We start from the raw sequence: 14,404 nt of genomic DNA on the forward strand, positions 1-14,404 counted from the left end.
CGGCACCTCTTCCTTTCTTTCACTCCCTCCTTTATCCCTTCCCTTACGGCGCGGTTCAGGTGTCCAACGATATATGAGACAGATACTGCGCCACTTCCTTTCCCCAAAAAACAATTATTACTATTATTAGCCACATGGGCACTCACTGCAAAAGCTGCAAGTGTCGTCCGGGGTTTGAAAATACTAAATTCATTGCAAGGTATAAAGACAGATTAGAGCGGAAAATCATCGAAGCTTAATTATTACATCAAGCAGAGGGGTCATACCTGCATAAGCAAGCCATTTGTCTCGTTGTCAGAAGAAGAGATTAGTTTTCTTAGTGGTTCATTATTATCAGCGATGTAATGCATTGCTTGGTCGTTTTGGCATGTGTGTTTTTGTTATGTCACCACTTGTATATATCAACGCTTGTATTTGTTTTGCTTTTATCTTTGCTTGTTCGTGTGGTTATTAAGGGGTTTTTTCCATGAATAAACTTAGTTGGAAGTTGGCGCCAGTCCTGTCTTGTGTGTGTGTGCTGTCTCCGTCTTTTAGCGCCTGTACGGTTTTTCCGTAAACGATGTCAGGCTTTGCCCTGCGGCCATATTTGCTGACTTCTTCAACCGTGAGCATTACAATGGAATCACGTAGCAAGTAAATGCGATGGTTAACCATCCCATTTACCTTTTCTGTAAATTACTCCCCTTGTGTACAAGTGCGAGTAAAAAGATTAGCACAATTAAATGACGCCACTGGAGAAGCGGAGTCGCACCGCGCGGCTGGCACCACGCTACGGTTTGCGAACACGCCGAACCCCAATGAACATTAAAAATCCCACAGACGTCCTGCGCAAGTTCAAAACATCCACAGGACGTCCAAAGTAGTTCCAGTGGCCATTGGGAACAGTGTTTTTAATTGCCATTCTCAGCAATTGAATTGAGGCGAACATCGTCAGGAAACCGCGGCGTTTACCTGAGGTCGAACAAGAAGCCAACCATATCCTTCTGAGTGGTATTTGAGCAGCAAAAAATCGCCGGCCCTAAGCGAGGTTCGAACAATCGCCCACATAAACATCATCCTCCTCCGCGGATTCGGAGAGCAGCTCCAGGCAGCCAGATCGCCTAATGGAATAAGCAGTTTGGTCGTTGTTGTTGTTGCTGACAGGAAGAAAGAAAAGTGCACGGGCCTACCTACTGGCTCAAGCCGAGCCACTCTCGCTGCCGCGTGCTGAAAGTAGACTTCAAGGATAGGAGCGAAAGATAGAAAAGGCGCCGCGCGCTATAATAAGCCCATAGGCCCCGGGCCGATCCCGTAGGCAGTGCAATACCGGGCCGACCCGTGCCAGAGTGCGTCTAGCGCTCCGCCATATTCCAAAAATAAGTTTAATATCTTGGGTCCAAGGACCAGCAGCAGATAGATCAAAGGCCCTGGTTCGATTCCCAGCAGTTTGGCCACTCGACCATCGCAGCATCATCCCCGCACTGCCGCGATGGTAGCCTCTCGCGCTGTGCGTTGGATATGCGAGCTCCATCGCATTCCGCTTCGGTCCCCTTTTACATAATAAATGTTTATTCTCTCTCTTTTTCATCCGTTTGTTCTGCGCCATGAAAAATGAGAAAAAGAGAGGCGCAGTACATAACTGCTTCACTTCTCGGTGGACACCTCAACCATGTCTTGAAAGGAAGGATGGGGTGAAAGGAGAATGGAGGGCTTTGGAATAATTTAACCATCCGGTGTTAACATGCACCGACATCGCACAGCACAAGGGCGTCTAGTACTTCTGCACCGCGAATATTTGCGAAGGCGGAAGCGGTGGCTGTCACTCCACTACCGAGACGGAATTCCCCGATTCGAACCCGCCGAGTTTCGATGGAGGCGAAACGCAAAAAGGCACCCAGGTGCTATGCGATACCCACCGCGGTAGCTCAGATGCTAGGGCACTCGGATACTGATCTGGAGTTCCCGGGTTCGAATCCGACCGCGGCGGACGCGTTTCGATGGAGGCGAAACGCAAAGGCGCCCGTGTGCTGTGCGATGTCAGTGCACGATAAAGATCCCCAGGTGCTCGAAATTATTCCGGAGCCGTCCACTACGGCACCTCTTCTGTCCTTCACTCTCTCCTTTATCCCTTCACTTACTGCGCGGTTCAGGTGTCCGCCAATATGCGACAGATGCTGCGCCATTTCCTTTCCCCAAAAGACCAATTTTAATTTGCTATGCGATGTAAATGCACATTAAAGATCCCCAGGTGCTCGAAATCATTCCGGAGCCCTCCACCGCGGCGCATCTCTTTTAACCGTTACTTTCCTCCCTTCTCTCCCGGCGCGGTTGAGGTGTCCACCAAGCACCGAGTTTACTGTGCCTTTCATTTCCTAAAAATAGTTTTTTTAAAGTGGCAGCATTAGGAGGGCTATGAAGGCGAAAACTGTCCGGTGTCTGTGTAAAGCCTGCACCTACTAGGTGGTGTTCAGGGGGATTTGACTCTCTCCACGTGCCACCTGTGAACCGTCCCTTTCTCCCAACTTCTAGGGGAGAGGAGACGCTGGACGAAGCATGTCTCGACAAAAACGAAAATGAGAAGTGACTCAGACAACAGCAGCCCTACACGCAAATAGACAGCCTTTCAAAGAACTATATGAGCAGAAATAAGGCTTGTGGGAGCTACTCCCCCTTGCTTTGCTCGGGAAGAGCAACCTGGGTATACAAGCCTCACCAGTGGTTGTGCCTGAAACGACCACCTGCCAGTGCAGTGGGACACCGCTGTGCTGGTACGAGAAATTGCCCCGATCTAACAATGCAACATGTTTTGCATAGTTGCATAGAGTTTGAATAGGTTCATAACTGGAGTCTATTGGAGAGTGAAAGACAATGGGCTCAAACATGGAACAGAATCAGAGCTGGAATAAACTGAGAAGTGAAAGACGAATGCTATCACAGTTCCTCTGCATCGATCCAATTGGTCACCCATAAATTTATTTCATTCAAACAGCAGGAGAGCACTACGACGCTTCTAACTGCGAAATGGAACTTGCGGACACCGACGTTGAAGGCATTAACTGGAACGAAAGAGAGAAGCAACTGAACACGGCAGTACCTAAAACAACTGCAGCGACCTCCGTGACCAGTGCAGACCACGTGCCAAACAGGCGGGCCAGTACACGCTGCCTGGCTATAACCCGACCGAGGCAAAGGTGCCAGCACCGCCTCTTTCTCTTCGGCACACAGTCTCGCTGCACACCAAAAGTGCGTTGCCCAGCTAAGAAAAGCAGTATGGCAAAGGCTCCTCAACACTCATGTGCACCTACCGCCATCTATGAGACGTCCTAAAGTGTGCTACGCCTTTCCTGCAACATTTAATGCACACAGTTCCTCTCAATGATGACCTTGACTGTCAATCTTCTCACTGTGAGGTGTCCTCAATCCTTCAAAGAAAAACCAAAACAAGTGATAGCATGCATGCATGTTGCCAATAAATGAGCCGCATTTTTTTGTTGCATGTTACTCTATGCTATGATCTGTGAAGCAGTGCACGAGCCACCACGTTAATTCACCTGTGCCTCGAAAACAATGCACAATTTCTTCTAAGAAGTAGTGCTGCCATTGCCAAAGCGTTGGTGGAAGTCACTGGAGTCTTGGACTGAGGAACCCCTCCACATTCCGCTCCGGTCTCCTTTTTGCAAATATATGTTTATTCTCTCTCTCTTCCAATAAGTACTGTCTATTTCAGCAGCTGAACCTCTGAAGTCTCAAGTTTTATATGACGCAAGGCCTACAGGAACTGCTCGTAACTTTGTTTGCACGCTACCATTTCAGTTCCTAGGGCAAGTAAGCAAAATTTGGAAGAATGAATCGAGAAAACAGAAGCTGCAAACATATTGTAGTTTTGCATGCCTCCCGTCTATTGCTTGACATGTCACAGCCCCCAGTCAGGTGTGAAATCAAAACCAAAAATACAAATTTCCAATGACACTCCATGCTTTGCACCTGATTCCAAAAAAAGAACACAAAAATTGGCATCTCCACTCCTATAACTAAGGAAAGACAAACAACTCCAAAGGACAAGCTTTTATTATTATATAATTATTGCATTGACCAAACATCTTTCTTTTTCTTTCAACCGAGATTTCATAATGCACAATAACAAACTCAACACCTCTCATTATCCCTTTCACTGCACTCGTTGCAATAAAGCACAGTACTCACACTTCGACAACACCCCTAAACATCAGCTTCCAATATGAAAACCAGATGAAACACATTTTACACAAAAACAATGTATGCGATGATGAAAATGTGTTGGTTCTTAGGTGAAAATGGTGGGTCTATCGATCTGAAGCACTCATAAATTATTGCAACTGAAAAGCAGTTTTTTGTCTGTATGAAATCTTTACAGGGAGAGGCTAGTTTCTGCCTAAGTTCGGATAATACTAAAATAAACTTCTACACTCACGTCATCAAAAAATAGTGAAAATAGTTACGCTATATATTATCCTGTACTGCTTAATCTGTATTTGGGGCTACGTATTACCAGTTTCTGCTCTGACAAGGGAAAGAGTGCTAACATGCCCTCGACCGCTAGCAGAGATGACACAAGTGAGCACACTACATAGCATCAAGTTTTACTGCCCAGTTTTCCACCAAGCCAGAGAATTTTAGCTACCTCCTCCAAGGCAAGTGTGATGCTCAAAACATTGCAATGTACCACTGATGACATCAGAAAACCCTACATTGGAGTGTTGCTCCAACACAAACGAAACATAACCACATGCTTTAAAGCTTCACACCTAAGATAACATTTGAAGTTTGCATCGAAACTTATCCGAAGTCATCTCGAAATGCTGTTATATCACCAAGACGACATTTACACATCCAGACCTCATCAGAGCAGATTCTGGAAACACGGGTACTGGGAAAAAACACGTCACCACCTGACACTGCATTTGGGAAGGGGGTTTTCGACTTTGAAATGTTTGCTTGAGTACAATTCCTTCAATAGCTATTGTAGGCTTAAAATAACACTTTTATTTCTGTCTCTATAGGCTTCACTTCATTCTTTGATGCTTGGCGGAAGGTATTTGCATATGGTCTCTGGAATATATTACACCTTTGTACAATAATGGTTTTACACATACAAACAACACACATCTCCGAGGGTTTTGAAAGGACCAGCAAAGTCACGGCAACAACGTGCAACGCTGGCTTTGTTGCTGGCAGCTCTTTGCTAAACTAGGGAAAAAATTGGGTACAGGGTGCACTCTGGGGAAGAGCAGAGCAGAGAGCTGAACCATCTGTGAGACGTGCGCCACAGCAGACAGCCAGCATATGGCTGCGTAGCGAAACAATGTATACATTCGAAGTAACAAACTGCGCACCCCTCACAAGTGATGTGAACCACATTGGCTGCACACGTGTAGCTAATGCTGACCACCAAAGCTCCCTAGAAAACAGTGGCAACGACTTTTAGCCAACCAGAAAATCGGGCCTACCATGGTGCTGGCCAGAGCAGCTGCACATGTGCCGAAGTGGCTACGATATTTTGTGCACATGTGTGGAGAACCGCCTCCGCATATGCAATTCTGCAAACCTTGCACCAAGAATCGTCATGGTATTCGATCCACAGCTCACTAAACCTCCCTAATTATCGACGACCCTGTACCAACACAAAAGTGCCAGCATGGGGTCCAGTGCCACCGAGCATAGGCAGCAATCATGAGCCTCTAAAGGAGGCCATTTTTGGGAACCAGTTTTCAGTTGGCTAAAACTCCCCAGTGAAAAAAGTGCTTTTGCTTGCGACAGTCCAGGTTATGGGCAACACACATGCTATCCACGACCGTACATAAATACCACATATAAACATGATGTGTAGTTGGGCAAGACTGCCAAAAAGAAGAAATTTGAATATCAACAAAGTCACAGTCTGTGAGCCGCTACGGGCAGACCACACAATCGCTCAGTTGGGCAGAGTACAAAATGAAACACAGTCCGCACACACGGATAATGCAAAATGAATGAAAGCATAAAATTCCAGGTGGCACAATGTAATGATGAGCAAAGCTGTGTTTGTACATCATGTGGATCGCATGACCCTTCTGACTGCTCTTAAAATGTAGATGTACATGCCCAAAGAATTTTCTTGAAGCTACCGAGTGATCATGTACGTGCACCCAATGAAAACAGTGAGCACAACAGAACCCTGCAGCAATAAATGAGACTTAACTCGCATCACAACAATGAATCGCTACAAGTTTTTTAAGCAGAGCAAGATTTCAGTTCCGGCAGCAAAATTTTTTCAGTCCTGATTTAAGCAGGGTCTCATCAGTCATTACACATCACTCAGTGTTCCAGGTCACCACAATAAGCCTCAACCACTTGCAAACATTGTCACATAACTGCACAAAATAACCATGCATTTGACTCTATTGTAATGGAAATGTTTTTGCCACAGTGCAAAAGGCACCTGCTCTGCAAAGCACGACACGCACACATGCTATTCAACGTCTCCTTTTTCAAGGTCCATGGGAAGATCACTTCTCATAATACGCAACCAGCACAACATAAATGCACCTCTACAATTCTGCGTCTTCTTTCAGCCAATGGCAGCAGTCAATCATTCAATGAGAAATATGCAGCGCGAATATAAATCCAGTCATACCCTCGGTAAGAGCGATGAAGTAGCATTTGACTTTCCATTACTTTATCTCTGCCGTGAAATGCATCCAAACTGCCCAGAAGTGCCAAATAAATTAAATGTGGCCAAAATGCCTAGCAATTTACAACAAAGTGTTAAGTAAACCGACGAGCTCACGAGCACAAGATTACAGCATGTGGTGGTTGCCATTCTGAAAAGCACACTTTTACACAATCCAAGCAACCATTCACCTTTATCAGCGTCCAAACAAAAAAAGAAATTAGATTATTTGCGTAGAAAAGCACACTTCCTTTAGAAGCCGGCACTCGTGACTGAAGGCAGAAACAGAGCCACGATAAAATGCTTTTCAGTAGGTGCAGGCTGTGCAGACAACAAGGCCAATTATCATCAACAGTCTGAAGTACCATCATAAGTGCAAAGTTCTCCCTATTTCAATGGAAAGGAGTTCACTGAAATGCAGCTGTGAGAACGAGCAGTTCACCAATCATTAAGTGGACCAGGTGTCTGAAAATAAGTCACAACCACTGACCAACGTGCTATCAAAACACTTTTCATTTGACATTGCAATTCCATAGTCTTCCAACGAACTTCCAAAAAAACGAAAATTGAAGTGAGGTGCTTTGTCCTATCTCCACCTGTCTGATCAGCTCACCACTTAAATTGCTACAAAACCATGGCAAAATAATAGAACACAAACATGCAACACATGTATCAGAACAGTGATCTACATGTCAGTAAAAACCACAGAAAAATAAGAAAACAATAGCAGCCTTAGCAAACAACAATCGCCAGGACCATCAGCAGGATTTGATTCCTCTATTTACAAGAATATAAGAGCCGCTGTAGCCACTCTCACAACAAAGGAGGGAGCAGGGACGCATACATGATGAAGTTGCGAAACGTTAAGAATACGGTTTTTTTTCTTGTGGTCATTTTTCTTTCACCAAAGGACGGGAAGCCGCACACAACTAAAAGTTAAGGAAAAAGCGTAAAATTACATGGCGCCATGAACACAGATCTTCGGCGCATGCATGATGCATCCTGCGCGAGGTCTCTCAAGGACTAGACAACAGAACAACCCAGTCAGTTCGACGAGTAGCCCAGAGAACAAAAAATAAAAATTCCACATAATGTACACAGCTGCAGGAACTGCCTATAGCAGTGCCCTAACGAGAAAACATGCAAAAATCTTTATGGGATCATATGTAAGCACCAAAAAAACGAACACAAGATACCAAACCCCAGCTAATTAGAAGCTGTGATAAGTAGCCTGCATTCAAGCCTTTCATTTGTCTGGATGAAATCCTTGCACACACAGCTAACTTGAAGCCTGCTTAAGGAGCCACTGAGGAAAGCTGCATCTAATTTTTATTCTCAGTAAAAAATTGATTCCCTGGCACTTTCTGGGTATGCAAACGTTTGTCCAGCAGCAAAAAACCATAAACGGCTGGGAAAATTAAATTTGAAATTTTTCCTGCCCCTAGATTAAACTCGTGAAGTCCACATTGAGAAGGACTGGTCGTCGCCGTTTTGAAGTGAACGGCACTGCATCAAACCCTGTGAAATACGCACCAAAAAATTCAGTGTTGATGCATGCAGTTTACTTGCAAAAGTGGGCCAGTCATGACGACACTTGTATTTCGGTTTTTGGTCTTTTCCAGCTTATAAAAGCTCAATTTTCAGAGACAATGGTCTCGTTTTTGCACGAATGCCACAGTCTACTGATAGACCAGCTCAAATGTGTCCTCAGTGTTCCTATAATGAACACAAGGAGCCTGTCATGTCTCAAGAAGCAATACAGCTAAAAAAATATTTTTGCGAAAACTGTCCACTAGCCAGCAAATTCCTGCTACAAAGGTAGTGTGTCATGGATTTGCCTTTTTTATCCCTAAACCATTAAAACACCCCAGCAGCCTTACTCAAATAGTGACTTGCTAAGAGGTTGGAGGAAAGTTAAAATGCCCTACATTCAAGTATGACAAAATTAAGAACTTAACAGCTATACAGAATAGCATAAATTGTGTTCCTAAAGCCAGTAGCTTCAATGTTTCAAACCTACAACTAAGACAGCCAATGACCCCTTGAACAGCACAGCCATCATAAAGCCATGCGCTATAGCTAACAGTAAAAAAAAATATTGCCAAAACAATAACTCCATGTATAATACCTGACTAATGAAGCAGCACTGTTTGTGACTGTTTATGTGAACAAAACCACTACTAAACATATATGCAAGTTGAGCAGCGGAGTCCTAACTGTCACCTACGATGGGATCACTGCATAACTAGTAAATCATGGTATGTGTTATTGCTGCCAAAACCACTGCAGTCAAAAATCTAACAGAAATAACTCATCACATCCCTTCAGCATAAGTTTGAGCCTACATAAAAAAAATCTGTCTATACAAGGCATGGAGGCAACAAGCTCTACCATCAGACTATATTAAATAACTTGCTATAAGCATTTCACAGGTTTGTGTAGACTTTCCGCAGGGTCTGTTGAGTCCAGGCAAATTTTTACAAGGGATAGCGGAATATGCAATAGTAGTCCTGGTAGGAGGGAAGGTTATGATGATTTCTGCAACAGCCTACCGTGTACTACATCGAAACATTTCAAAGAGTGACCTCCAAATTGAAAATGTGGCACTACAAGAAGAGCATAATGTTTGACAGAATTATCCAAGGAATTACCTATACCCTGCCAAATTGACAGTAGCCGATGCTGCTCGCATGAAGAAAATTGAAAAGCAAAAAGAAGAAAAAAGCAAGCGATTAAACTATATACAAATTCAGTATATAAATCCTTATGGCATAAGAACACTGCAGGCGGTAGATGTAGAGATCTGTGTTGGAACTTTTCTGCCCACCATACTGCCCTAAAAAGCTCGCCACACAGAAGGCTACACCAGAGACCTACACCTCCTAAAAATGCAATGCTATAAATATCAAAGATAACAATGCCCTCTTCATAGCTTCGGTTCCTGTGGCACAGAGAACATGTAAGAGAATGCCACACCTCAAATGATGCTCAAGAGACCAAACTGAGTTCAGGACTCTTAATTATTAAACACGGAACCAGAATATCGTTAAGAAGCAATGTCTTAAGTATAGGTATAAGACCATAAGCACTTGTACCTAGCTCCATGCATGATTAGCAACTGCTGAAGACCTGCACAGCTGTCTGAAGAATACCTTGGACACAAGCAGTGTCTCAACTAAAAGGCAGGATAGTCTGACACGACAGAAACTGAAAACACCCATCAGTTACCATTAAAGACATCATTCAGGGGGCTTCAAACTGAAAAGCTCTCCTTTGATTTCTGCCAAATAGCATTTGCAATGAAAATAAGCCTGGTGGTAATTGTTGAAGCTTAATGCAGCATAAAGACAATTATGCCCCTCGAATTTCCAGCTTATAAGAATCATAGCATACAGGGAGCATTGGCCTGCGCTCTGGTAATAACAATAATAATAATAATTGGTTTTTTGGGGGAAAGGAAATGGTGCAGTATCTGTCTCATATATCCTTGGACACCTGAACCACGAGGAAGAGATAAAGGAGTGAGTGAAAGAAGAAAGGAAGGAAAGAGGTGTCCGTGGTGGAGGGCTCCGGAATAATTTTGACCACCTGGGGATCTTTAACGTGCACTGACATCGCACAGCACATGGGCGCCTTAGCGTTTTTATGGAGGCAAAACGCTAATACGCCCGTGTGCTGTATGATGTCGGTCTAGTAACAAAACTTGCATTAACTCTGCAAGATAAAACAAATCATGACTTGAACGTTATGCTAATCCAACCTGTAAGATCTATAACACAAAAAAGATGCATCGCTGGAGAGATGTTTTGCAAAAATGTCCATGTCTCTTTCCCTTTCACTGCTATCAGCCTGCCCTACGTGTTGAAACAACACACCCTACTACTGTGAAGACAGTCTAAATAATAACTAACAACAAGCCTTACTAAACCGTGATGTATGCCATTTCATTAACCACACCTGAATACTTGCATGCAACATAACACAACAAACAAGTACTGATACCCTGCACAAAGCCAGGCGGGAACCAATTTCACAGACCAAAACCTGTCCAATGCTTCCATACATGCATTCACACTATGTTGATTTAACGGTACACTGATTGCAACGCTATTCTTACATGAATCTTCCCACTGTACTTCAAGCAACAAACTACAATCAATCATCGCTATGACTACGCTTGCAACAGAAATACTCCAGCAACAAACGAGAACTGAGTAAAGACAGGTTACAGCTTTGCTGTTCATTTAGGTTTGTTCTGTGCAGCCAACATGCAGCAAGAAACAGCTGCAAGCTAGCTTAAGGTCTACTATAGAAGGCTCTCCACACCTGCTTGGCTTAGCTTCCAAATTCTGCTTCCTGTGCTCTGGCATATTTACAGTGAGGGCTACAGCTAAAATAAAATTACAGTGGCTTGTAGTGCTGTAAGGTGCACTTTGTTACAGTCCTGTTTCCAAACAGTAGAGCACAAGAACAGTTGTTTGGCTGCCTCAGTCTGTATATAAGACACAAATTATTGGCACAACAGTTTTAGTTCATCTTTGAGGCAGGTGAATGACAGAAGAAGAAGCAGATGAAGATTTCTGTTTACATTCTCCTAACCTTGCCACAAGTGCCAATAGCAAGGTGAATTTCCCTATGTTTTCCCACAGTTCGTTTCTGGGGGTTTGAGAGCCAACCAGTTGAGCTGTGAAGCCTGCATTGGTCCGCTCTAGGCAGCAAAGGGGTCGGCGAATAATGATAAGAACTGAAAAGTGCAAAGCAATGCGCATCAGGCCTGCAATGGCAGCTTTTCTTCTTTTTTACAACACCTGGCAGAGCATTCTGCTAGCTATTGCCGTTGAGCAGCAGTAAGTGCAGTGAAAAGCCACATTGTAGCGAAAAGACGCCATCTTTCATCGAGATGCACACAAATTGCATGAAAAATACATGCCGTCACAGCAAAGCTACACTGTCTCACCAGGGTACGCGAGTGGAGGAGTGTGGGGGAGAGGGCAGGACACAAAACCTCCAGTCTGTCACATTCGAGTATGCAGAATGCACCAACATGCAAAACACCTGGCAGGGAAAAGGAAAAACAACCGAGGACGCACTCAGAAGCCATGCCCAGCAAGGCTTGTTGCACCCACAAGACACACACAATGTCACATCAGGTCGCCTACAGGTGGCGCCATTGTCCAGAAAGCCCCTTGAGGCAGGAACAACGAGGGATGATGCGAGATCCACGCAATCAACCATGTAGAGCGGGGCCCAAACAACACATAGACAGAACAAACTAAAGACATCACTCCTATGCACCTTCAGGGTGATGGGAGAGGTTGTGGGCAGGGAGAAGAGTTTGTCACACAGGGCCTTAAGACAGCGCGGCAATACAAAGCCAGACTCACTCTATCTTTTTCCATGGGAGAAAGATTCACACATCGAAGATGACAGACAGCGTTGAGGAGAAAGTGCTGCCGTGACCGAGCGTGACAGGAATGTCCAGGGCAACCACTTCAACACAGACAGGGGTGCGGTGGTGGCGGGCGGCGACACGGTAGGAAGGGGTCAGGCGGGGCCGCCGGGTCACGACCAGGCGATGATGGTGGCGTTCCTCAAGGGTCACCAGAAGCAGGTCGTCCAGGCATCATAAGTCGGGAAACCGGTTGCGATCTTCCGAATAGTTTGAGGGGATCTCGAACAATGTGTCGTCAATGTTGTCGCGGAACTCAAAGTCTTGAAACGTGATTCGAGCTGTTACGGTGGGCAGGATGGGTATGTCTGCACAGGTGAGAATGGTGGCACGAAAAATGAAAATTAGCAAACTTTAACTCATGCCTCCAAAAAGAACAGTGAAACATAAACAGCAAGCATAATATACGGTTCAGGGATAAGGCACTGTCGCTCTACGAAACCTTCTTCCCCTTTAACTTGACATGAAGGCCCCAATCATCTTACTGCAAACAAAACAAGCTTTCTTTTCACATCACTATACTTCTTAAGTACTCCTATACTCCTACAGAAAGACTTCCAAGTAATTGCAAAATGTTACCAAAGCCACCGGATCATAATTTACTGTTTACTACATTCACACCTGTAGAATTTGTCCCTTATTCAAACCAAAGCAGCTCAACAGCTCGAAACAGTTACATTTTGACCAAACCACTAGTACCTGCTGTCGTGACTGCTGCTCCTCATATACACCCTGAATATTCTGGACCTGTCACATATACTTGGTGACAGTCCACTGTGCCATACTATACCTGGCGACAGCTTTTCTTGGCAATGAAGAGAAGGCCACAGGGGCAGAGAATTGCAACTGTGTCATTCCACCAAATAGTTAAGCCGCACGATGGTGCGCCTGGATGCCTGAAGCATTGCTCTCCCTGCAGTAACTTGTTTTTGCCATTGGAGCAGCTGGCGCCATCTAATGAAGCTTCTCGTAACTAGGCATGCCTAGCAAATTTGTTGTAACCAAAAAAAGAACTCTCTTTTCCTTGGTTTTCAAAGTTGAACGTTGGCAGCTGTGTTAGAAACATGCCTCAAGTAACAAATTTTGACAATATATGTACTATGTATTAGGAGAATATAACTGCAAGCAGGGACTATAATCCGTTGCATAGGAAGAGAGGTTGTGCTTGGCCTTTTTAGCTTCCGCTCCACTGCCAGAAAAAGTTGCCGTGCAGCATGTGATTGTACCTCACACACAGCGGCGCAAAGCACATGTGGCAAACTGATGCATTCTACAATGACACGTCTACTAGTAAAAATATTCTGCACTTGTAACGGTATTGCCTTTGGTAACTGAATACTCTGTGACATCACATAATCACATGACCCCCTTCTAACCATTTACATTACAGTGGGCCCAATCCCACAGTCATTGTCTGTAGCTATCTCCCCAATCTGCACCTGTGCCATGATGCCACATCACATGAACACAGAGCATCCTATGTGCAAAAGAAGGCTGAAGAGCTACCGTGCTTTCTTTAGCAAGTGTGCTACTTGCACAGCTTACACAAGATGGCAACAAATTAAGAAATGAAGTTTCCTTCCTAAGGCAACTTTAAAGTACCAGATAAAGAGAAGCATGAGAGAAAGACACAGATGGGAAGCGAAGCTTATAAAACCAACTGCAAGTTGCACAAGTGAAATGGCCAGCTACTTAATGTGCTTCAATTAATGAATAATTTAGATTTCTAATGGTACAATGTAACCGAGGGTCCTGGGCTAATTTAGACTACCAGAGGTTCCTTAACACAGACCGAAATCCCCTACACTCAAAAACATCCGTTACGGTGAGCTATAAACTAAATATAAAAATAGTAGTCAGAAGAGGTGCGATTGAACCCGCTACTTCATGCTGGGTGGCAGAAGCCACAGCTACTAAGAAACTTGCAACGAGTGTGTGAGCTACCTCTGGAGTAACGGAAAACGCTGTTCGCTGTAAGCTTGAAAAATCTGCACACAGTATCAATGAGCAAACTCCCGCCCAGCTTCTTGCTCCAAACAATCAAAGCCAAACTTAAGGCTAGAGATTCTACTAATGTAAGTTATAATCTGCCATAGCCTAGCACCTATGATGTCCACTGTAAGTGCAAGAGAATGTCTGCAGCTGAGAGACAGCTGAAAAAATCCTGCACCCTGAATATTTTGCATCCACACTCCGTATTCAGTGAATATTGTCACGCGTGAATGCGGGAGATCACTGATCAAAAGAGACAGCGGCGGGCTTTCGACGAACATCTTGACCACAGCTCC

At 44.4% G+C, this 14,404-nt stretch overlaps 1 protein-coding gene across 1 annotated transcript in view; it reads right to left on the bottom strand.

The window, feature by feature from the left end:
- Window positions 1-4,029: 4,029 nt before the first annotated feature.
- LOC144110527 (ankyrin repeat domain-containing protein 13C) overlaps window positions 4,030-14,404 on the bottom strand; it is a 32,205-nt gene continuing 21,830 nt past the window's right edge. Inside the window, exon 13 of the mRNA XM_077643520.1 lies at window positions 4,030-12,424. Coding sequence (XP_077499646.1) covers window positions 12,291-12,424 — 134 coding nt within the window. The 3' untranslated portion in view covers window positions 4,030-12,290. The remainder of the gene's footprint in view (window positions 12,425-14,404) is intronic.

The sequence above is a fragment of the Amblyomma americanum genome, chromosome 11, assembly GCF_052857255.1.
Source record: "Amblyomma americanum isolate KBUSLIRL-KWMA chromosome 11, ASM5285725v1, whole genome shotgun sequence".
NCBI classification, from domain to species: Eukaryota; Metazoa; Arthropoda; class Arachnida; order Ixodida; family Ixodidae; genus Amblyomma; species Amblyomma americanum.